At 40.5% G+C, this 23058-nt stretch overlaps 1 protein-coding gene across 4 annotated transcripts in view; it reads left to right on the forward strand.

Moving 5' to 3' along the window:
- The window catches only part of LOC137040512 (sodium channel subunit beta-4-like), a 503850-nt gene that overhangs the window by 111270 nt on the left and 369522 nt on the right, over positions 1-23058 (forward strand). For 2 of the 4 annotated variants that reach the window (XM_067416183.1, XM_067416182.1), the window contains exon 4: positions 14404-14933. The exons of 1 other annotated variant lie outside the window; for it this stretch is intronic. In XM_067416183.1, the coding sequence (XP_067272284.1) occupies positions 14404-14470 (67 nt within the window). In that variant the 3' untranslated portion in view covers positions 14471-14933. Of the gene's footprint in view, positions 1-10224; positions 10418-13855; positions 13897-14403; positions 14934-23058 lie in introns of those variants that run through there. One more of the 4 variants, XR_010897914.1, reaches the window with a different exon arrangement.

Genomic DNA, 23058 nt, shown 5'->3' on the forward strand with positions numbered 1-23058 from the left:
CGGCGGGCAAATTAACAGGGACGCTAAAAACAGCCTTCTCTAATCTCGGTTGATAGCGCGCTTCTTGAGGTCACGGGCAAGTGTATTTACATAGAAACCAATGTGAATACATTAAGATTTAAATTCAGGCACAAAAAATAATCTATGCATGACCTGTAATTTTTTTCGAATCTTAATATGAGGAGGGCGCTCTCACAGAAAGTCCAAAAGTGGATTCGTAGAAGTAATACTGTCACGCCGGAGCTGCAGCTGAAGGAAAACAATCGTTATGAGAGATGAAACGTGACGATGACAATCAGACGATTGCGACAATATATGCTTTATGTGTGTTTTTCAAGTCATCTCAATGTAGGCTATTTATTGACAATAAAGTGAATTTATTGACAATCATATGAATAATGCAGCTTTTAATGTTTAGTATCTTCTGCTCACCAAGGCTACATTTATGTAATGAAAAATAGTTAAAACAGTAATATTTTGAAACATTATTACAAATTAAAACAGCTTTTTTCCTATGTGAATATATAGTAATTTATTCCTGTGATCAAAGCTGTATTTATCATCATTACTCCACTCTTCAGTGTCACATGATCCTTCACTAATTATTCTCATATGAGGATTTCATAATCAAGAAACATTTATGATTATTATCTGTGTTGAAAACAGTTGTGCTGCTTAAAAATGTTGTGGAAACCATGATAGCCTACATGTTATTTTTCAGGATTCTTTAATGAATAGAAAGTTCAATGGATAGCATTTATTAAATAAATTATTATCTAATTTGTAATATTAAAAATATCACTTGTAATCAATTTAATGCATGTCTGATCAATGAAAGTATTAATTTCACTCTTTTTTAATTTTACCACAAATGTTTAGATGGTTTCCACAAAAATTAAGCAGCACAAATGATAATAATCCTAAATGTTTGTTGATCATCAGATCCTCATATGAGAATAATTAGTGAAGGGTCGGGTTGAGGATCATGTGACTCTGAAGACTGGAGTAATGATGATAAATACAGCTTTGATCACAGGAATAAATTACACTTTACTATATATTGACACAGAGAACAGCATGGTTTACATCAGAATACATATTTTTTTTACATTGCATAAAATCTGTGGAGTCTTAATGCAGAAGTGTTTGTAGTATATAAACCAATCATAAAATTGGCATAAAAAATAGGAGAATAATATTATAGATATTAATTATTGGTAATTGTTCAGCAGTGTATTTGATATCTTGCCCAATTAAAAGCAAGAGATGCGATAAATTATATTGGTCCAAAAAAAAAAATGGTATTTTGACATTTCGGTCCCCCTCACTTCTGAAAAGATGGCTACGCCCCTGTACAGTAGTAATAGTAAAGAACAGCCGTTATAGTAAACTGTAGGACATGGTCATTATTCAAAATCAACGTGGCCCGTTACGTACAGTACAGAATAGTTTTATTTAACGTCATGTCAGTATCTGTGGCTATTTTAATGGCAAAAACTGAGTTACAAATATACAAGAGTTACATTTATGCAATAAAAAAACCACACAAAAAAAGCAATATTATACAAGATTTTTAACATTAACTTCTAAAACCTTTTCTGGTAAAATCTTAATCTTAAATTCCTAAATCAATCCTTTAGTGGGTTTGCTCTCTTTGCTGTTGTTGCTGCTGATACTGCTGGAGTATATCTGAGACTATAGACATTAAAACAAGTGCTAACACTTTACTTGAAGGGGTGTGCATCAGACTGACATGACACATTCATAATCATGACATGACACGTTACAAGTTTTTATGCATGTTTATGACAACTGTCAGAGTACATGAGATATGGCCCTAGTAGATTTCAGGAAAAGGTATGAAAATACTCAGGTTATGAATATTAAGGAGTTTTTATGCATGTTTATGACAACTGTCATTAAGTGTCGTTCGCTCAATTATGTCATTTTTAATGCAAAGATTATTTTCATACCTTTTCCTGAAATCTACTTGGGCCTTATCTCATGTACTCTGCACTTTGATGTTAGGTCAGGTTCATTTTATATTGACATCGATATTTTTAATACATTTTAAAGTATTATTTCCAGAGACATATTATTGAGTTTAGAGGCTATAGTGATTTTGCTGTTGTAAACACTACTGTTACAGAAAAACATATTTTTTTCATATTAAAATTAGTGCAGGGAATCGATTTAAACAAATTAACTAATTAATCAAATTTTTTCTGTAATTAATCAAGATAAATAACGATTTAAAAACATGGACGTTTTTAATATTTTGATATTGTAATAATTTCAGTCCAAATTAATGTAGAAACAATTTAAAGACAACATATTGTAAATATGTGTTGTATTGGCATCTTTTTATGAATGAAGGTCAGTATCACTGATACTAATGTCTCTATGAAACATTATGACATTGCATTACAGTAGGAATGAAAGCTACCAATTTCAATATTTATTAGGCTTTAAAAAAAACACTTAATTTAAGTGAACTTAAAACAATCTTTATATAAACCCATAATAAATGTTATATTTACCGGTGGCTTTTTAGAAAGAAAACGTAATAGTAGCACCTTTCTGAACTGCACAAATAAATTAAATACAGAGGAATTATCATTAAAGCTACACTTTTCTCTGTGATGAACATTATTGACATGAACATGATTGAAACCTGTTCTGAATTTATATAACGTTATATTTTTAATGATAATAAAAACAGATATAGGCTAATTCAGAGGATGAAAAATCAGTATAAGCCTTTACCAGTGCTTTTAAATAAATACTAGAATAAAAATAATAGGTTAAAGTATAAATAGTTTTTAGTAAAATAACAAAGACAAGACTGTGTAACTCTTTTAAACTTTTCTCCCTCAAACAGCAAACTAACGTTAACGTTACTTCTACAATACACATACAGGAAACAGCAATATATAAACAACAGCTCCATGCTCTCTCCACGTCGTTCTTGTAAAATGATAACAAATAATAACTAACTAAACAAACACTTGGCTGAGAACAACACTTAACGTTACCGCTGTATTGAAGAATCCGCTTCTCAGTCCACTCTCTCCACTGGCGCGCGCGAACGGCGTGAGAGATGAGGTCATCGGGTGAAAGGTCATCATCATGTGACTCATTTTATTGTTTAATTTATTTAATTTTACTAATATTTAGATTGGGCAGGCCTCCACAAAAGGGCATTTGATTATATAATATATATATATATATATATATATATATATATATATATATATAAAAATATAATAGTGTTTTTTTTTTTTTTTGCCTTGACAAAAAAGGCACTTTGGGCATCAAGGGGCAAAGAGGCAGGTGCTCAAGCACCCTCCGCCCCGCCCCCCTCTGCACGTGCCTGGCAAATAGTATGAACGGGCCAGCCATGTCTTCAGGGCTAAACGTGACAGGTCAAACGTTTATTAGGCTATTTATCGCATGTAATAAACTGTTTTCCCTTATTCATCGTGTTAGGCTGTCTGTTGCGATGTGTTCATCGCGCGAGTTCATATCACGATGACAATGGAAATTCAATGTATCGTTCAACCCTAGTCTCTAGCATGAATATATATCTTTCTGATGTTGTCGTTCAGATGCTCACCTTTATTTATCAGCACTGCAAACACACAGATAACACGGCATCTGCAGAAACAGAAAAACAAGCTCATTTAACTTTCTTAATCGTAACCATTACATCATGACGTTGGCAATAGTCTTGCTGAAGATAAGTGAGTTCTGCACATGACCAGTCACCAGTGATTATTGTAAGAAACATGCTGCTTAGAAAGGCTGTCCGATGTGCAGAAATACTAACAGCCAGCCAGATGGACGGGAAAATGAAAAGCATGACTTGTTTTTGGGATGAGGGAGGGAGATCCTGTCAATCCCCATGAGATCCACCAATAGCAACCCCTAATGATTAATTTGGACAAAAATCAAATCCCTCCCTTTTTTCATGTTTGAGTATACGTTTCACTTGGGTATACGTCACAGGAAGAAAAGTTTATTACAACTTCCATTTCATGCCGACTTTCTAAGACCACCTAAATTAAAATTCAAGGGAACGTCATTTAATATAATTTTTTAGGTATAAATTACCATGGAGAACATACATGCTGTAAAAAAAAGTATGGCTGGACCTTTGTTTGTCTTGGTTGAACCAACCATACGTCATTAAAGGGATAGTTCACCAAAAAAAAAAAAAAAAATTAGCCCATGATTTCCTCATTTCCTCAAGTCATTCTAGGTGTATATGACATTATTCTTTCGGACAAATAAAATTGGAGTTATATTAACAATATCCCGGTTCTTCCCAGCTTTATAATTTTTAGTGAAAGACCTCCTAAAATTTGAAGCCTAAAAAAGTTCATCAATCCATTATAAAATTAACGCAGTTATGCTTTTTCCGTAAGTTGAATAGGGAAGGCGGACCGGCGAAAGCTAGATATTATACTTTACAAATTGTTAAATATGAATATTTTTCTTACACAAACCCATCATTTAGCTTCAGAAGGCCTTTATTAACCTCCCGGAGCCATTTGGAGCAAGTTAATAATGGATGTTTACACTTTTTTGGTCTTCAAATTTTGGGCTGCCATTATAATTTATAGAGGAACCACGGATTACAAAAATTATTTATATAATTGTCAATTTTGACTTAAAGTGGGTTCGGGTTCGCTGGTTACACTCACAGAACATCACTGTGCAACTAAACTGTTAAAATGCACCAATTTACAACTAAATTACAATATTTTTCGATGCATTTCCCATTAATATGTTATGCATGCAGTAAAATGTTTAACTCATCGCAAAATATGATTAAGATGTAAATTCTCTTAAGGAAGCATATTTGCCCATATAACGAACTGCAAGATTACGCCACTCAAATAACTTTTAATTAAAACTATGATATGCAATGTATGGGACACAAAAGGTTAACATTTAAAATACTAATGCTAACTGCTAATGAGTAACGGTACGTAAAAATAACAGTTACAGACAGTTAAACAAAATAACAGTTTATCCTCTAGATAAACCTGCTAATTATTAATTATCAATGGTTATTGTATTAATGGTGTACAAAGGGTTTTCCAGTTAATTCAATCTTAGTACGCAAATGAGAACCAAAACAAACCAGGCCAAATGTGAGGGACCACCTACACAACGACTTAGGGCATTTCCGGGACTTGCTTTTTGTAAAAACAGAATTTCATTCAAAAATGGTAAACATACCCGATGGTCATGGTGCCGCGGTACAATTTATACACAATTATATTGTAGAAATACTACTTTTTTACCGACAACATATGCGTGAAATACCAAAATATCCGAGCGATCTCTTCTTCTTGTAGATTGACTGCCGGTTGAATATGAGCTAGCGACGCCTGCTGTGCTGGAGTGTTACGAAGATGGAAAATTAAAACCTACTGACGAGAAATATTTTTTTTTTTGTCTGTGTACTGTAATACTCGTTCCTCTCTCTCAGGGAACCGAGGTTACGAAAGTAACCGAGTAGGTTCCCTTTCGAGAGAGGTTCCTCGAATTACGTATGGGAACACAATGTAAAGCGCCGTGTGTGTGCTGACCAAGCCTGCAGTCTCCCTCTCATTTACTGAAGCTTTCGCGCCTCGATCGCCCCCCGGTGACCGGTCCCAGTATAGCCGCCCCTCTGTGTTTTCTAATGGACGCGAGGCAAACTAAATAATAATATTACACTTCAAAAATGTTTCCCCAAAGTTAGTTTATGTCACTGAAGGCAGTTATCATCGGGATGATTTCATTTCAGGTGTTCGTTTTAAAAATAAGTTTAGTTTGAGTTAGTTATTTGATGCTATAAAAACGGGGGTGTGACGTCATGATTGACAGCTGAGACTGACGGCTTCTCTGAGTGAAGTTGTCACTGAGGCACTAACGGACTTTTTTCGAAATTTTTGGGAGCAGATTAGAGCTTTAGCTTTAATTTCTACATTTCCATAACTGTTTATTTCACACCAACATAATTAATTGTTCTGCATCTGTGAGAGTGTGGGCGGGCTTTTGATATCGCGACTGTACTTCCTGCTCTACTTCCTGCGCTCTACTGCGCAACTCCGGTCCCGAAATCGCTACTGCGCAGACTCGGTCCCAAGATGTCAGCGCCGTGCAAGGCCGCCTGAAAGCTTCAAATATGGCAAGCGGAAACGGATGATGTCGAGTCGTCCATATTTTTTTACGGTCTATGTTGCTGACTGTAGGCCACTTTTGCATGTATTTGTCTTTACCACGGTAAGAAAAATATAAAGAACGGTGGTTGAATTTTTAAATGCTATGTTAACATTTTTTTTTAAATTAAAACCATGCTCACAAATTCTCCAGTAGCAGTATTAACATTAAGTGACATGGCATCTTACTGTGGAGATCCACTTTTACGACACGATTGAAGCGTAATGTTGTGATGCTTCGCCTCATTTGTGCGTTCAAATCATAGACCTTGAAAAAAAATATGGACGACGTGACATCATCCATTTCCGTTTGGCTGTTTGAAGCTTTCAGGCGACCTTGCACGGCGCTGACATCTTGAGACCGAGTCTGCGCAGTAGAGATTTCGAGATTTTTCGTAGAGAGCAGGAAGTACAGCTGCGATATCAAAAGCCCACCCACACTCTCACAGATGCAGAACAATTAATTTTGTTGGTGTGAAATAAACAGTTATGGAAATGTAGAAATTAAAGCTAAAGCGCCACTCTGCTCCCAAAAACCCAGAAAAAAAGTCTGTTAGTGCCTCAGTGACAACTTCACTCAGAGAAGATGTCGATCTCAGCTGTCAATCATGACGTCACACCCCCCGTTTTTATAGCATCAAATAACTAACTAAAACTAAACTTATTTTAAAAACGAATCATTGTGATGATAACTGCCTTCAATGACATAAACTAACTTTGGGGAAAAAATATTTGAAGTGTAATTTTATTGTTTAGTTTGCCTCGTCCATTTGAAAACACAGAGGGGCGACTATATTAGGACCGGTCACCGGGGGGCGATCGAGGCATGAAAGCTTCAGTTTCTGAGAGGGATGCTGCAGGCTTGGTTCAAATTGGTTCAAATGCAGCGCCGCCTTCCTGGAATGCTATGCGGCACGTTATAGTCGCTTGACGTCACCCATGGGAATAAAGTCCCATCAATAACCAACTGCAGAATCCATATACGTCACTCACAACAGTCTGAGGACAACAGCGCCACACCACAGTCTCATGCTGGAAGTGGGCGGAGTTAATGAAAACTAAACAATCGGCATAGCGGAATAAATTTGGCAACACTGAATTTATTATTTATATAGAATGCACAGTCAGTGTTTCAGTGACTGTCCAAAGCACATAAATATAAAAGTGTGAAATGTTACTTTACCTGAGGTTAAAAGTGTGTTTAGAATGATGATAAACTCAATTTGAAAAGCCCTCTGAAGTGCTTGCCTTTGATTTCTGTATACATTTTGAACTGAAAATGGTTAATTAATTTAATTGTGACAGGGTATGATTTATGTCAGACATATAGACATAAGAAACTGAATTTCACAACTTTATTATACATGCTACATCCTGACTTCAACACACGATATTATTAAAACACTTCCAACATTTCATCCTATTTTTTTGTACCTTTGTCTCATGACGGTGCCACGGATCACAGAAGACCTCTGCACTGCAGTTGAAAGACTGTGGAACAAGTCTTGCATTAACAGTCGCATCCGTTACTGTAAACCTTTAATTTTGCATCATGCTGCACGCTCTCCTCTAGGTGTCAATATAAACATAGCCAGCGAAAAGATCAACGGGTGGTGTATTTAATGTTAATGTAAGTGTCACTTAATGTTAAAAATAAAATACCGATTTCTTTTAGATGTGAGTTTATTAAAAATGAAAGATGGTAAGGAAGAAATGTCGATGTAAACATTAAGACCCATGTCTCTGGACCCATAATAAATTACTAAAATGGGTATTGCAGAACAGATGTCCCAACATGGTGCCAGTCAATTGTTCACAAAAGAGAAGCAAACTTAAATATCAGCTCATGACAAGACAACATAATCTTTCCTTGGCTCACGATCTCCCTCTCCACAGCCACACACACGATTATATCCTGTTCCTCGTCTTATTAGCTGCACCTGTTCTCTCAGGCAGCCTGGGTTTTGTAGTCCTTAACAGGCAGCCATCTTGGCCCCACGTGGGGTAACCTGGGAAGGGTAGTTTTTACAAGACGCCCTCTTGCTCCAGCCCTGTCTTCTACAACGCCCTCTTATGATGCCACAATACACACACACACACACACACACACACACACACACACACACACACACACACACACACACACACACACACACACACACACACACGCATATATATATGTATATGCATATATTTTTACGCATATAGATAAAAATGTAATGTCAATCAATGATCCATTACCCTTTTATTTCTAAAGCTTATGAGAAATTTGAATTGTGTTAATATAATGCCTCTACACTGTAAAAAAACAATTGGTTGGTTTTTGTTGGTTAAACTTAAAAATGTAAGTAACCTGGTTGCCTTAAAATTGTGAGTTTATTGAAATTAAAACTTTGAGTTGATACAATGAAGGAAATTAGTTTAATAAATAGAAACTCAAAATATTTTTGTATCTGAACCACATACAAATTTGATAAATCATGAAAATAGCACTATATGGCATGGTTCACTGCGTCATCAGAAATAAAACACACACAATTACCCAATATGCTTACAAAATCTTTTAATAATATTTTAATAAAGGTTGTCGAATCTCAAAACATTTTCATTGTATTAACTCAAAATTTTTATTTCAGTGAACTCAAAATTTTAAGGCAACCAGGTAACTTTTTTTCTAAATATTTTTTTACAGTGTATATTTGTAACAATATCTAACAATTGACCATGCTTGAGTCACACACAGACTTTAACATTCAGCTTAAATATTTTTTTTTTTTACACTTAATAAGACATTTACAAGTTTATTTGCTGTCATTATTGGGGTTATACTATAAAAGACAGCAAATAAAATGGTCAAATAAAGCCAAAAATAAATAAAACGAAGTTATGATTGCCCTGTGTTTAATTTATTCGTTCTGCAATGCATTCTGGGAGTACACTTCCTCAGCTCACAGATTTCACCATTATGTCGCCACAACTTTTGTGGTTTAACCAAGAACATCTTGATGCAATTAAGCTTACGTAATTGAGGGTTAAGTGCATTCACGCTAGGTGAACTAGTGAAGTTAATAAACATAATTTCGGGAGGAGTACGCCCATCTAATCTTTCAATTAATACCAAGGTATAAAACAAGCAGCTTACCTCTTCCCTTTTTTGGTTCCTGAAGCATGCCTCCTCCTCCCCTGCTCCTCCTTTTGTACACCACGTTGGTGGTGGTTGAGGAGAGATCCCTGACATGAGTGTAAAGCGCTTTGGGTGTACAGTAGTACATATGAAAGCGCTATATAAATGACTCATTCATTCATTCATTATTTTATTCATTCAATTTGCCTGTTATAGGGGGGCAATCGGAGCTCGGGTAGAATATCCTCTCCGAGCCCCTCTATAGCAGACAGCAAGCCAAATCTGTTTACCACTTTCACTAAGATTATATGGGCATACAAACTCGTGAACTAAAAATACGTTCACTTTACTTGAAGAAAACGTGGAAACCGATTGCACATAGTGTTTTAAGTCGCCATAGCTGAAAATTACAGATTAAAACTATGTTGAGTATAGTATTTAAGATGTTTGCATATAAAATAACACTGTTAAATGGAACTACTCAAGTATTCTTATGATTAAAAAATCTTAAGTAAGATTAGTAAATATCTAGAGTATGTTAACTAGAATTGGCATTAAACTAACTAGATATGTATTAACCTCAGTTTTCTCTTTGAGTTTGCTGTGCAAATATAAGGCAATCGGTTTCCAAACTTTTTTTTAAGTAAACTGAACTTTTGTCGTTTTTTTTTTCCAGTATTTACATTGCTCCATAGACTAAAATGTAGAACAAACATCTCCTTGTAATCACTGAACATTAAGTATCGCTGAATTTGCTTATGTACATTTTTGTACAGTCTTGGAACTTTCCAAGTGTTGCTGCATGTCTTGTATGATTATTCTAGTTCTATTCATGCTGTACCTGTTCCCAATTGTTTTTCAGATCAGATAGGAATGACTGAGAGACATGTCACTTAGTAAACCATGAAGGTCAACACAATATACGGTGGCTGAGTTTCATGGAAACAGTGGGTGGAGTCTATCCACTTCAGTTCAATTTGAACAGCTGCAATAAACAGAAACACTGAAGAGGGAATGAAAGGATGATCGTCATGGCAAAATTAGATTGTGGCAAAGGAAAAAAGTAAATTACCTCAAGGTAAGTAATATATCAGAGTTGTGTTTCTTGGCAGAGAACAGCAGTTCATTTACTCTCTTTTTTGCATTTCTGTGGCTATATTTTTATTCTTCTAAAAAAAAATTAAACGAAAATTCAAAGAAGCTGTGATTTGAGTTTATTTTTTTCTTAGCTTGATGCAAATATTAGTAAATTTGTCAAGATAATGTTTTATTTGCAAGAACTGTAACTGTAGTATTTTTAAAGTTTAGACAAAAGTCAGCTTCTGACCCAGGAGTCTTGAATATATTAAAGTAAATTTGAGACAATCCAATGTGACCCTGGACCACAAAACCATAAGGGTCCATTTAATGTATACATCATCTGAAAGCTGAATAAATAAGCGTTCCACTGATGTATGGTTTAGGATAGGACAGTATTTGGAATTACTGGAATCTGAGGGTGCAAAAAATATAAATATTAATAAAATCGGCTTTAAAGTTGTTCAAATGTAGTCCTTACAAATGCATATTACTATTAATACGTTACTAATACTATTAGTAATAATACTATTAACCCTTGTGTGGTGTTCATATTTTTGTTACTCAGCCAGTGTTCGTGGGTCTGGTGGACCCGCTGCATTTTTGGGTTTTTAATTCAACTCAAACTAAAACGTTATGTTAAAATACTCAACAGATGTTTACTTCATCCCAATTACAAGCAATATAAACAGCATAGATCGTTAATATTTTCTCTTTACCTTTGTTAGATCACATTTAAGAATTGCTACCTCGTGTGGGAACGGCAGGGATAGAAACAAAACTCACTCTTGTAGCTACTTTCTCACACTTACACACAATCTCTCTCTCTCACACACACACTCATGCGCGCACATACACACACACGCACGCACGCAAAATGATCATAATGAATCGTATCATTTTTCTTTTGATAAAAAATGAAAACGGGTCCAACAGACCCGAACACCATACAAGGGTTAATTAATACAATTTTGATGCATTTATGGTAGGAAATTTTCAAAATATGTTACTTAATGTCGTATGATTTTTTGGCATAAAAGAAAAATCGATAATTTTTGGCTATTGCCACAAATATACCCGTGCGACTTATGACTGGTTTTGTGGTCCAGGGTCACTTGTTCACCTAGTACACTTTAAAAAAAAAAAAATTAAAAATTTGAGTTGATACAATGAAGGAAATTTGTTTAATAAATAGAAACTCAAAATAATATTGTATCTGAACCACATAAAAAATGTGATAAATCATGAAAATAGCACTATTTAGCATGGTTCACTGCGTCATCAGAAATAAAACACACGCAATTACCCAATATGCGTACAAAATCTTTTAATAATCTTTTAATAAAGGCTGTCGAATCTCAAAAAAAATGTCATTGTATTAACTCAAAATTTTAATTTCAATGAACTAAAAATTTTAAGGCAACCAGGAAACTTTTTTTCTAAATAATTTTTTACAGTGTAGTGTTGACGTCGTCTGCGTCTGACGACACTGAACACATCCGTGCGGAAGCAGAAGAGTTTACGATACAAAAACGTAAAAAAGTAGTATTTCTCCCTAATTGAAGATTATTGTGTTTTATATAAAACACTATATTAATAATATTAGGGCATCATGAACAGGTATGTTTAATGATTTCTGGTATTTGGACAAACATGAAACGCTGAAGTCCTTCTGATGTTTCCATGCTCATATTTGCATTTGGTCTGTTTGTTTATTTCCTTATCTAGCATTAACAGGGAAACCTTTTGTATGTTATTAATAGATTGAAGGTGCATTCAATAGTCCTTTAGTTAGAGTTAGCATCACTTTTTATCTGTGTATACTTTTACAACAATGGTTTTCGACGCTGCACTGCACCCTTACGAAACATAAATATATTGCAATATACTAGAATTTATATTGCAATACATTAGAAAATATATTTCAATGTATCAGAAACTTCCTCATATATTTGAAAATATATAGCAATATATGGATGGACAACCTATTGCTATATATTGATTCATATATTAAAATACATTGATATAGTTAAGCAAGCTCCTGCATATGTTTACAGAGGTTGATTAACAATAGCCCAAATCAGATGGTGCATGACATTCAATATATTTTCTATATTTAGAAAATATTTCTATTAGGGCCGGGACTTTAACGCGTTGATTAAGATTAATTAATTACGTGACTTTAACGCGTTAATTAATTACGCAAAAAAAAAAAAAAAAAAAATGTACACTTATTTTTGCACCGCGGAACGTTTTTCAATGAATGAGTTTCGACGGACTAATTATACTGGAACACCAACTTTCGCTCCGGAGTCACGACAACAACAAACCATGTGAACATGAACGAAGCTATTGAACGAAGAAGCTGATGAGACCGCTTTGCTTGGCCCCGTGGATGGGAAATTTTGTTTTAAAAAACGAAAGAATGGAAGCGTCGTCAAGAGCATGGTTGTGTGCAAGCTATACAACAAGGAATTAGCGTATCACCGCAGCACATCGAGCCTCAAATATCACAAATATGCTTTTGCTAAACTTAATGGCAAACATTGCGCTGGTCTGCTGGACTGAAATAAATAAACAATATTTTGTTGGTTAAGCTTATGTATTCAGTCATTATTCAATGGTATACTATGTGAAAAATTACTTCCCATTGTTCTCAGGTCAAATATTTATATGCAATTAAAATGCGATTCATTTCGATTAATTAATTACAAAGCCTCTAATTAATTAGATTAATTTTTTTAATCGAGTCCCGGCCCTAATTTCTATATTATATTTTAATCTGTTATATTTTAAAATATATGACAGTTCATTAGATTATTTCATATTTACCATGTATACAATATATATGATAGTTATATACTATGTAATATAAATCAATATATTTAAGACATATTCCCATATAAATCTGATTATATTATCCAGTACATTGAGGTATATTATCTCATATAATTTTACATATATATACAATGACTCTTCCAATATATAATTTCATATATGGTAGGATATATTTCAATATACATAGCAATATATTGAATAGTATAATAATATGTATATTCAATATATGAAAATGGCAATAATTGCAGTATTGTCCCATATATTGCAATATATAACTTGCATATATAATATATTATTATATCATATATCATATGATATATTACCATGTAAATTTCACAATATATGGAGACATATGAAATATATTGTCAACCAATATATTGAGAAATATATTGTCAACTAATATATTGAGAAATATATTTTTGTTGCGTAAGGGCAGGCTATCAATGTGAGTCAGCAGTATTGAGTAAGGTGCATTCAGAGCACTGAGTTTGGTGAAGATTTGTGGGAATCAAAACCATGACTTTGGTGTTGCTAGTGTGATTTTCTATAGGCTACAGGAATTTACATTCAGGTTTTGTTTTGTTTTCTTCTGTTTTTACAGTTGGTGTTTCATCTTTGTATATGCAGTGCTGATAAATAAAGGTGAGCAACTGAACAACACATTTGAACATACATTTTTATACAAACGCCACATTCAAATAATATCTCTCTGTCGAACACGATTTAGTCATGGACAGGGGTTCAACGTCTTGAAACGAGTAAAACCCCGTTTCAGAGCAGCACGCCCATGGGCGAACAGATAGGCATGAGTGCATTTGCTATTTAAACATGTGAATATTAACTGTATTGGGCTGAATCTAGCACTCGTGACATGCCTGGCATCACATTGCCCGGGTGTATGACAGGGCCCTTAATTTGTTGGATTTGTTATTTAAACTGAACAAGAAGCAAAATCGAGTGGCTTTTTTTTAAATCAAGCTAAACCCAAGAAGTAACTTTCAAGTAAGTTTAACCTGAAGCAAACACATTTGAACCAGAAACAATGGTGTTGAATCAAAATGATTTACAGCTTAAAAAGTAAACAGCATAAAAAAAATCATATTATTAATTGCAATCTGTATTTACAGTTATAGTTTCTCTTTTTTTCAGTGTCTCCGCAGGTCTCAGTAGAGGCTGTTATTGGCGGTTCTGTTCTCCTGCCGTGTTCTTCATCTGAACATGATCTTAAAGCTCAAGACACTGATGTACACTGGATAGACAATAAAGACAAAATTGTGTATAGTATAATTAAGGGTAAAGATTCAGTAGTGGGACAGGACCCTCGGTACAAGAACAGAGAGGAAACTTTCCCATCGGAGTACGGAAGTGGAAACTTCTCTCTTAAAATCAACAATCTCATTCACAAGGACACGGGAAAGTATAGCTGCCTCATCACTCTTTCAAACAAACAAGAGACTTTAATGCTGATCATCAATGGAGTGTAAAAAAGTTGTTTCATAAAATCTGAATTCAATAATTTAATGATCACAAATAATGTTTCAATCTGAATGGATCTGTTGTCTTTATCACTGTCCGGTAATGTTGTATTTTTCTTTACCTTTTTTGTTGCAGAGTCAGCAAACAGCGTGGAAACCTCATTTCTTTTGCTCTGGGTTGCATTGTGTTATATATGACAGTGTAATGTAATGGTATGATCATATTACTTTTTAGAAAAAAAATCAAAGCTGCCTTATTCCATTTTTTTTTTTTTTTTTTTTTTTTACAATTAAAGGAAAGAGATCACTAAATTTGCATGCAAGTTTCACTTTTGACTTTCCTTGTACTGTTTGCACCGCATTATTCTTATTAAAGAATGTATAACTGAATAAGACATTAACTCACTGAAACATTATTTTTTGCTAAAGGACAAATTACTCATGTTGCATTTCTGTACCACAAGAGTTCATCATGTTGTGTTTGCTGTTGTTAAATCTATTTTGAGTTTTTGTGAATTATTTGAGCTTTTTTAAGATTGAAACTGCACATTATTTTCAAAACTATGATTTATTCATTCTTGATTACACACCAATGACATAAAGTCTTATCTACAATCTTGTAACGTTCGACTGAAGAGGCGAGGTTGAGAACCCAAGTGCAGTTTATTGACACTTAACATAAATCCAAACATAAACAAAAGACTTGACTTGATCTTGACTTAACGTGACAAACTTGACTAGACAAAACACTCACCAACAGCGGTAGTCCATGAGCCCAGGCCACAATTTTCACTAATTGGTACCACCCAAGGTGGCAAATTCTAGTTTGATTTTTTGTTTTAATCCATATCTCTAGATGATATTACAACATGATAACCTTTTGTTAGTTGTAGCTTTGTCACAAAAAATAGCCTTCAATGACACTAACCATTAAGCCAAAGAATGAAAAAATCTTGTAACTATTTGAACAGAACATGTCATACAAAGAAAAAACTAAATAATCCTACCTTGTTTATGAACATATTTGGTCATTGCAAACTGTTTCTGTTTATTCATTATCATCATCATCATCATCATCATCATCATCATATTCAACCTGTTTCATGACACTTGTATCCTCCTCCTCCCTCTGATTGCAGCTTGCACATTTCTGTGCACTTTAATTTGTTGGCAAGAAACAGTCGGGAAGCTTGCAGATCTGTGAACACTTGAAGGCCATTAGCTCCAAAACAGCCATTGGTGCTGGGTGTCCCTAGCCTAGAAATCTAGACGCACCCTAGCGGCAGCAAATCTTATCTGCCTGCGAGTGTCGTCTAGCAACTCTCAATACCCTTCTGAGCAGTAAACGGCAAACTCAGGACGGTCCAATCACATTGTGTATAGAGTCGCTGGGCGGGGCGTAACATAATGACGCCAGAGTTGCGCTTGCGTGCTTCTAGTAAACACAGAAACTGGCGAATGGCGGTCTTTTGAATCAGCTTTGACCGCAACTCTGGAAGACTCGGAGTTAAGCTTTTCTCTGAGAAAAGAACAAAGAAGTCATTCTTAAAAAGGGAAGATGTGTTCGGAGCTTTGCCGACCGGATATTGTGAATGTTTAATCTATCAACTAGCTCTGTTTCACCTACGTTGCTCTGGTTGGTTGTAGCGCTATCCTTTCGCGTGCAGAGGGAGTTTGAAAGACAACCGTTTATCCTGCCCCTCAGATTGAGCCCTGTCAATGGTGAGTTTCCAGACCAAACATCTTGATGTGGGTTTGGCTTGTCAGGCTAGGGGGTCCCCACATCCAGTCCCACATCTATTCTGTTGTCACCTTTCCTGACAGCTGCTCTCCTGATTGTATCATCAGCTCTAAACTCTGTGCATTTTGTCAGGCTCTCGTTTGTCCTTTGACCTTTCAATTACTTGCTACATTTGTCACAAAGTATACATTTGCCCTCATACACCCTCGATGCCAGTGGACCTAGTCTAGTGGATTTTCTTAAGTCTTCTGTGAGAGCTCTTTCTGAGGAACTTTCTTTTGCAAGGATGCTGTCAAGCAGTTTCTTCATAGTGAAGAGGCTACAACATTTCCTGTGATGCAATACTTATGGTATGCTACCTCTAGGTGGGTCTTTAGCAAGATCAAGGATGGGGCTGTAGCCTCTTATTTTAGCTGCTCTGAGTAGTGTGTTCCATGAATCTATATCCATAGGTGCCACAAGGTTAGAGTCATCTTCCGAACAGTGTGTAAGACTGAAAAAACTAGTATATGCCGAAATGTCTGAATGAAGAACAAAGACTCTCTGAGAAAATAAGGAAATTAACATCTGAACTGTCCCTCACACACCACTGGAGACGCAAGTCTCACCTCACTATCAGCTAATCTACATCTTTCCCTATTGACTCCCTCTCCCCCAATTCATTCCCTCTCTCATGCTGAGATCACTGAAAATGCATCCAGAATCTCTATATTACAATGTCAATCCACACGATCGAGTATCATATGTGTTTGATATCGTTTGAAATGTCTCAGTGCGACTGGTACAAATATCTCAACTCCACAGAAGTAAACTAGAACATCATGAATGTTTTAAGGGTTTAAAGATATCTTTCCTTGGTGTATGGTGGGTGTGGCTTTCAGCCATTTGGCCTCTCTTCTAATCAAGTCTATAGAACTTGATCAATGTAAATTCCTATTGTGATGGGTATGTATCTGGTTCTGGGTATTTAAGGAAATGTTGCAAAGAGCTCAGGGCTCGATACTGTACTCAGGTCAGCCCGTAATGCTGGACGTTTTAACCCATGCAGCATTATGTAACCTTGATAAGTCAGGTATACATCTCATTCTTTACTTTAGAGTATTTGATGTGAAGTATACCTTTGAATTGATTATGTAATTGCCGTTATACATTTACCTGATTGTTAATAAATTGTTATACTTTGATTGATTCTGACTTGCTCTGGAATTATTCAGGTTATGAACGGACATAATTACAACAAAGGGTTAAACCGAATAATTAAATGTGTAGTTAAACTATTAAATATAAATGACCAAATAACCAATTGGCATTCAAACCTTAATTCTAAATTATGATTAAATGGAGTCAGATTAACGAGGAATTGGAATAAAATCCCCTTTTCCCCGCTGAAAAGACGAACGCGCAGCGACCTTCACCCGCCGATCGTTGGCCTCCATTGGGACGATTTGGGCGGCCTTACAAGTGTATTAAATATTCTGGCTTTGCACTTTGTTCTGCCATACTTCTCTATTCTGTGATGTACATTACTCTGAAAATAACAGAAATACTGGGATATCAAGAACAAGGAACATTTAAATATGTGGTGCTAAAAATAGCATCAGGACTAGTCTGTGCAACAAAGTATTGGGAAGTAATCTGGTTTTAAAATTTCAGCCATCTTAAAATACTTCTAAAATCTCTGTTTCCCTTTCAGTCGGTCACGTTTGACGTACGTCAGAACTGAACCGACGAATTGGGATCTGAACTCAGAGACCTATCCACTTCGAGTGTATAAAAACGAGCCAATCGGAGATTGGCATGTGATCCGCACATTCCACGCTCCGCCCCGCAGCGCGGGTATAAATAGGAAGTGGAATGGCAGATCAATGCTTTCAACTTCGGAGCCAAACAGTACATTGCTGTTGCCACGAAGAGTGTTAAATTACGAGTCTTGAGAGAGGAAGGAACTGCCAGTGCGGGTGTAACGGCGCTTCAGCGGGAGACCGACCTTGTTGCAATCGTTTGCATTCAAGAACCACTCACAAAAAGAGCTTTTGTTGTTGGTTCGCTGGGCGTTTTCCCTTTGAGTGTCACACGCAGGCTTGCACTGTGGACTGCGTGCTGACCGCGGTCATCTCCCTGAGTGCTTCAGCACAATCTAAAAGAGCAGTTTCCATCCTAAAAGAGCAACACGGTTTGACCCTGCGTCTTTTTCAAGATGTCATTCAAACTGTGTTTTTCTGGGTGCGGTCGCTTTCTGTCCCCGCTTGACGGTCACGTTCGTTGTCTCACGTGTTTGGGCGTTCAGCACGTTGAGGCTGCGTTCGTGAATGAGTCATGTTCCCACTGCGGGAACATGACCATCGCAGTGCTTAGGTCCAGATTCCAATACCTCAAAGCAGGTGGAGCACCCTCGCGCATCCCCCGGTCTAGCGGTCCTTCTGCGCCTAAGCAGAGGGCTGCTACTCTGGCTGATGACTTGGGTGGGGACCTGAGGGTGATGGTCAGGGCTAACCCGACGGGTCAAATGGCTCCTCGGGCCCCTCCCCCCTCCACTGTGCCGGTGGAGTTCCCGGAACAGCGTGCTGGCCTCTCGCGCGGAGTGCCAGCCGTTTCCTTCGGGGCTCTGGCAGAAGACAGGATGTCGGTCGCAGCATCGGGGGACGAGCTAATGGGCTCTGAGGATGAGGATTCGGCTGCGCTGCCCCCTTCGGGTGTGACAGCGTTGCCCGAGTCTGACCCAGAGCTTACGGCTATGCTTTCCCGGGCCGCCGCAAGCGTAGGGCTCGAATGGAACCCTCCACCGTGTCCCGAACCTTCGCGGTTGGATGATTGGTTTCTCGGGACGGCCCGTGCTGGTTCTCAGCGCCCCGCCCCGGTGCCTTTCTTCCCGGAAGTGCATCAGGAGATGGGCAGCGCCGTATAGCGCTCGCGTGTGATCGACGGACTCCTCCGTCCTCACTTCCCTCGATGGCGGTGCGGTGAAGGGTTACGTGGGAATCCCTCCAGTCGAGCGGTCGGTGGCGATGCATCTGTGTCCCAAGACCGCTGCGGACTGGCGTGGTGCCCCGCGTCTCCCCTCCCGGGCGTGTAAGTTCTCGTCCGGGCTAACCAGCAAGGCTTACACAGCCTGTGGAGAAGCCGCATCGGCATTGCATGCCATGGCGCTCCTGCAGGTCTACCAGGCCAAAGCGCTCATGGAATTGCACGAGGGAAGTTCCGACCAGGGCGTTATGCAGGAACTGCGTGCGGCGACGGACCTCGCTCTCCGAGCGACGAACGTCACTGCACGCTCCCTGGGTCGGGCGATGGCCACGCTGGTGGTCCAGGAACGCCACCTGTGGCTGAACCTGGCAGATATGCATGATGCGGACAAGGTGCGATTCCTTAACGCCCCTATCTGTCAGGCCGGCCTCTTCGGCGATGCCATCGAGGACTTTGCCCAGCAGTTCTCGGTGGCCCAGAAGCAGACGGAGGCTATCAGAAACATCCTGCCCCGGCGACCCGCTGCTGCCTCCACCCAGTCGCCGGCCGCAGCTCCCCCGCCTGCTCGTCGCCGAGGGCGTCCCCCGGCGTCTGCCTCCGCCCCTGCCAAGCCAAAGCAGCAGCCTCCCCCGGCCAAGCAGGGTGCCGGGCGCAAGGGTGGCGCCCAACCTGTCCAGACCGCTGAGCCTGCCGGCAAGCGCAAGGGGAAGCGGCCCTGAGACAGGGAGGACAGGAGCTGCTCTTCGGGAGATGATGTCCGCATCCCTCCCCCACCCCCCGGAGGAGGACCGGGGGGTCCCGACTTGTACCCTACATCTGCCGCCAGCTCTCTGTGGTACCCACATATTCACAAAAAGAGCAGTTTCCTATCCCCCTGGGCCCCAAGAGGGTCAGGGTGGCAGTTCACGACTCCTCCGGGCTTTGTCTCTCCCTCCCTCCCCTCCCCTTACCAGGGGGCAGCGGAGTGGGCTTCGAGGACGCCCCCGGGCCTTCTCACCCACTCTCTGCCCCTCCCGGGAATACTCAGACAACACTCCGGGCCGCCCACGGGCCCCCCGAGTCGGGTCTGAGCATCCCACCTCTCTGCCTCCGGGCAGCGAGCAGCCGAGCGGGCTTCGAGGATGCCTCCGGGCCTTCTCACCCGCTCCCTGCCCGCACCCGGAGTGCTTGCGCGACACTCCGGGCCGCCTCCGGGCCTCCCGAGTCATGTCTGTGGTGCCATTGGTCCCGCTGGTACGGTCCCTGGGAGCGTGGCTACAGCTCCCTCGACCGTCCCGTTGGATCATCCGTACCGTCAGACTCGGCTACGCGATTCAGTTCGCGCGCCGGCCTCCCAAGTACAAGGGCGTCCTCTTCACCTCAGTGCGAAGCAGCGATGCCCAAGTCTTGCGGTCAGAGATCGAGGTCCTACTGGCGAAGGACGCGATCGAGCCGGTTCCTCCAGTCGAGATGAAGACAGGTTTCTACAGTCCCTACTTCATCGTGCCCAAGAAAGGGGGTGGGCTACGGCCAATCCTGGACCTGCGCGTCCTGAATCGGGCCCTGCACAAGCTCCCGTTCCGGATGTTAATGCAGAAACGCATTTTCCAATGCATCCGTCCCCAGGATTGGTTCGCAGCGATCGACCTGAAGGACGCGTACTTCCATGTCTCTATTCTCCCTCGACACAGACCGTTCCTATGCTTTGCGTTCGAGGGGAAGGCATACCAGTACAAGGTCCTGCCCTTCGGGCTGTCCCTGTCGCCCTGCGTCTTTACGAAGATCGCGGAGGCAGCCATTGTTCCACTCAGAGAACGCGGCGTTCGCATTCTCAACTATCTCGACGACTGGCTCATTCTCGCCCAGTCTCGGGAGCAGTTGTGCGAACACAGGGACATGGTGCTCAGTCACCTCAGCCGGTTGGGCCTTCGGGTCAACCGAGAGAAGAGCAAGCTCTGTCCTACGCAGAGAATCTCTACCTCGGTATGGAGCTGGATTCGGTCAGCCAGACTGCGCGCCTCACGGAGGAGCGAGTCAGGTCGGTGTTGAACTGCTTGAATATGTTCAAAGGCAGAACAGCGGTCCCACTGAAACTTTTTCAGAGGCTCCTGGGGCATATGGCATCTGCAGCCGCGGTCACGCCGCTCGGATTGCTTCTTATGAGACCGCTCCAACACTGGCTGAATGGCCGAGTCCCGAGGTGGGCGTGGCGGAGCGGCCAGTACCGGGTCCCAGTGACTCCGTACTGCCGCCAAACCTTCAGTCCTTGGTCAGACACAACGTTTCTCTGGGCCAGGGTGCCCTTAGAACAAGTGTCCAGGCATGCTGTGCTGTTCACGGATGCCTCGTCCTCGGGCTGGGGGGCCACGTGCAACGGGCATGCAGTTGCGGGTCTGTGGACGGAACCGCAATTGCATTGGCATATCAATTGCCTCGAGTTGCTAGCAGTACACTTGGCACTGCGCCGCCTCAAGGGGCTGCTATGTGGCAAGCATGTACTGGTCCATACGGACAGCATGGCGGCCGTTGCGTACATCAACCGCCAGGGTGGTCTACGCTCCCGTCGCATGTTCCAACTTGCCCGCCACCTGCTCCTGTGGAGTCAGAAGCAGCTGAGGTCGCTTCGGGCCATTCATGTCCCTGGTGCGCTCAACCAGACAGCCGACGAGCTCTCTTGGCAGCCAGCACCACCGGGAGAGTGGCGACTCCACCCCCAGGCGGTCCAGCTGATATGGGATCAGTTCGGAGCCGCACAGGTAGACCTGTTTGCCTCTCCGGACTCGACCCATTGCCAGTGGTACTATTCCCTGACCGGGGGTACCCTCGGCACAGATGCACTGGCGCACAGCTGGCCCCGGGACCTACGCAAGTATGCGTTTCCCCCAGTGAGCCTTCTTGCACAGACTCTGTGCAAAGTCAGGGAGGACGAGGAGCAGGTCTTGCTAGTTGCGCCATATTGGCCCAACCGGACCTGGTTCCCAGAACTTGCTCTCCTCGCGACAGCCCCTCCTTGGCCCATTCCCCTGAGGAAGGACCTTCTTCCTCAGGGATGGGGCACTCTATGGCACCCGCGTCCAGACCTCTGGAATCTTCATGTCTGGTCCCTGGACGGGACGCGGAGGTTCTAGATGGACTACCACAAGCAGTCGTAGATACCATCTCTTCAGCTAGAGCCCCCTCTACGAGGCGCCTCTAGGACCTGAAGTGGAACCTGTTCGTTGAGTGGTGCTCTTCCCGCCGGGAAGACCCCCGAAGGTGTTCGATTGGTGTCGTGCTTTCCTTCCTGCAAGACGGGTTTGAGCGAAGGCTGTCTCCCTCCACCCTCAAAGTATACGTTGCCGCAATAGCGGCGTACCACGACGCAGTTGAAGGTAAGTCCGTAGGAAGGCACAACCTAATCGTCAGGTTCCTCAGAGGTGCGAGGAGACTAAATCCTCCTCGTCCATCCTCGATACCCTCTTGGGACTTAGCTCTAGTGCTCAGAGCACTTCAGAGCCCTCCCTTCGAGCCTTTGGAGTCAATTGAGCTTAAGATCTTGTCAATGAAGACAGTGCTCCTGACTGCATTGGCCTCTATCAAGAGGGTAGGGGACCTGCACGCACTTTCGGTCAGCGAATCGTGCCTAGAGTTCGGGCCTGGTAACTC

Source organism: Pseudorasbora parva, chromosome 14 (genome assembly GCF_024679245.1).
Source record: "Pseudorasbora parva isolate DD20220531a chromosome 14, ASM2467924v1, whole genome shotgun sequence".
NCBI lineage: Eukaryota > Metazoa > Chordata > Actinopteri > Cypriniformes > Gobionidae > Pseudorasbora > Pseudorasbora parva.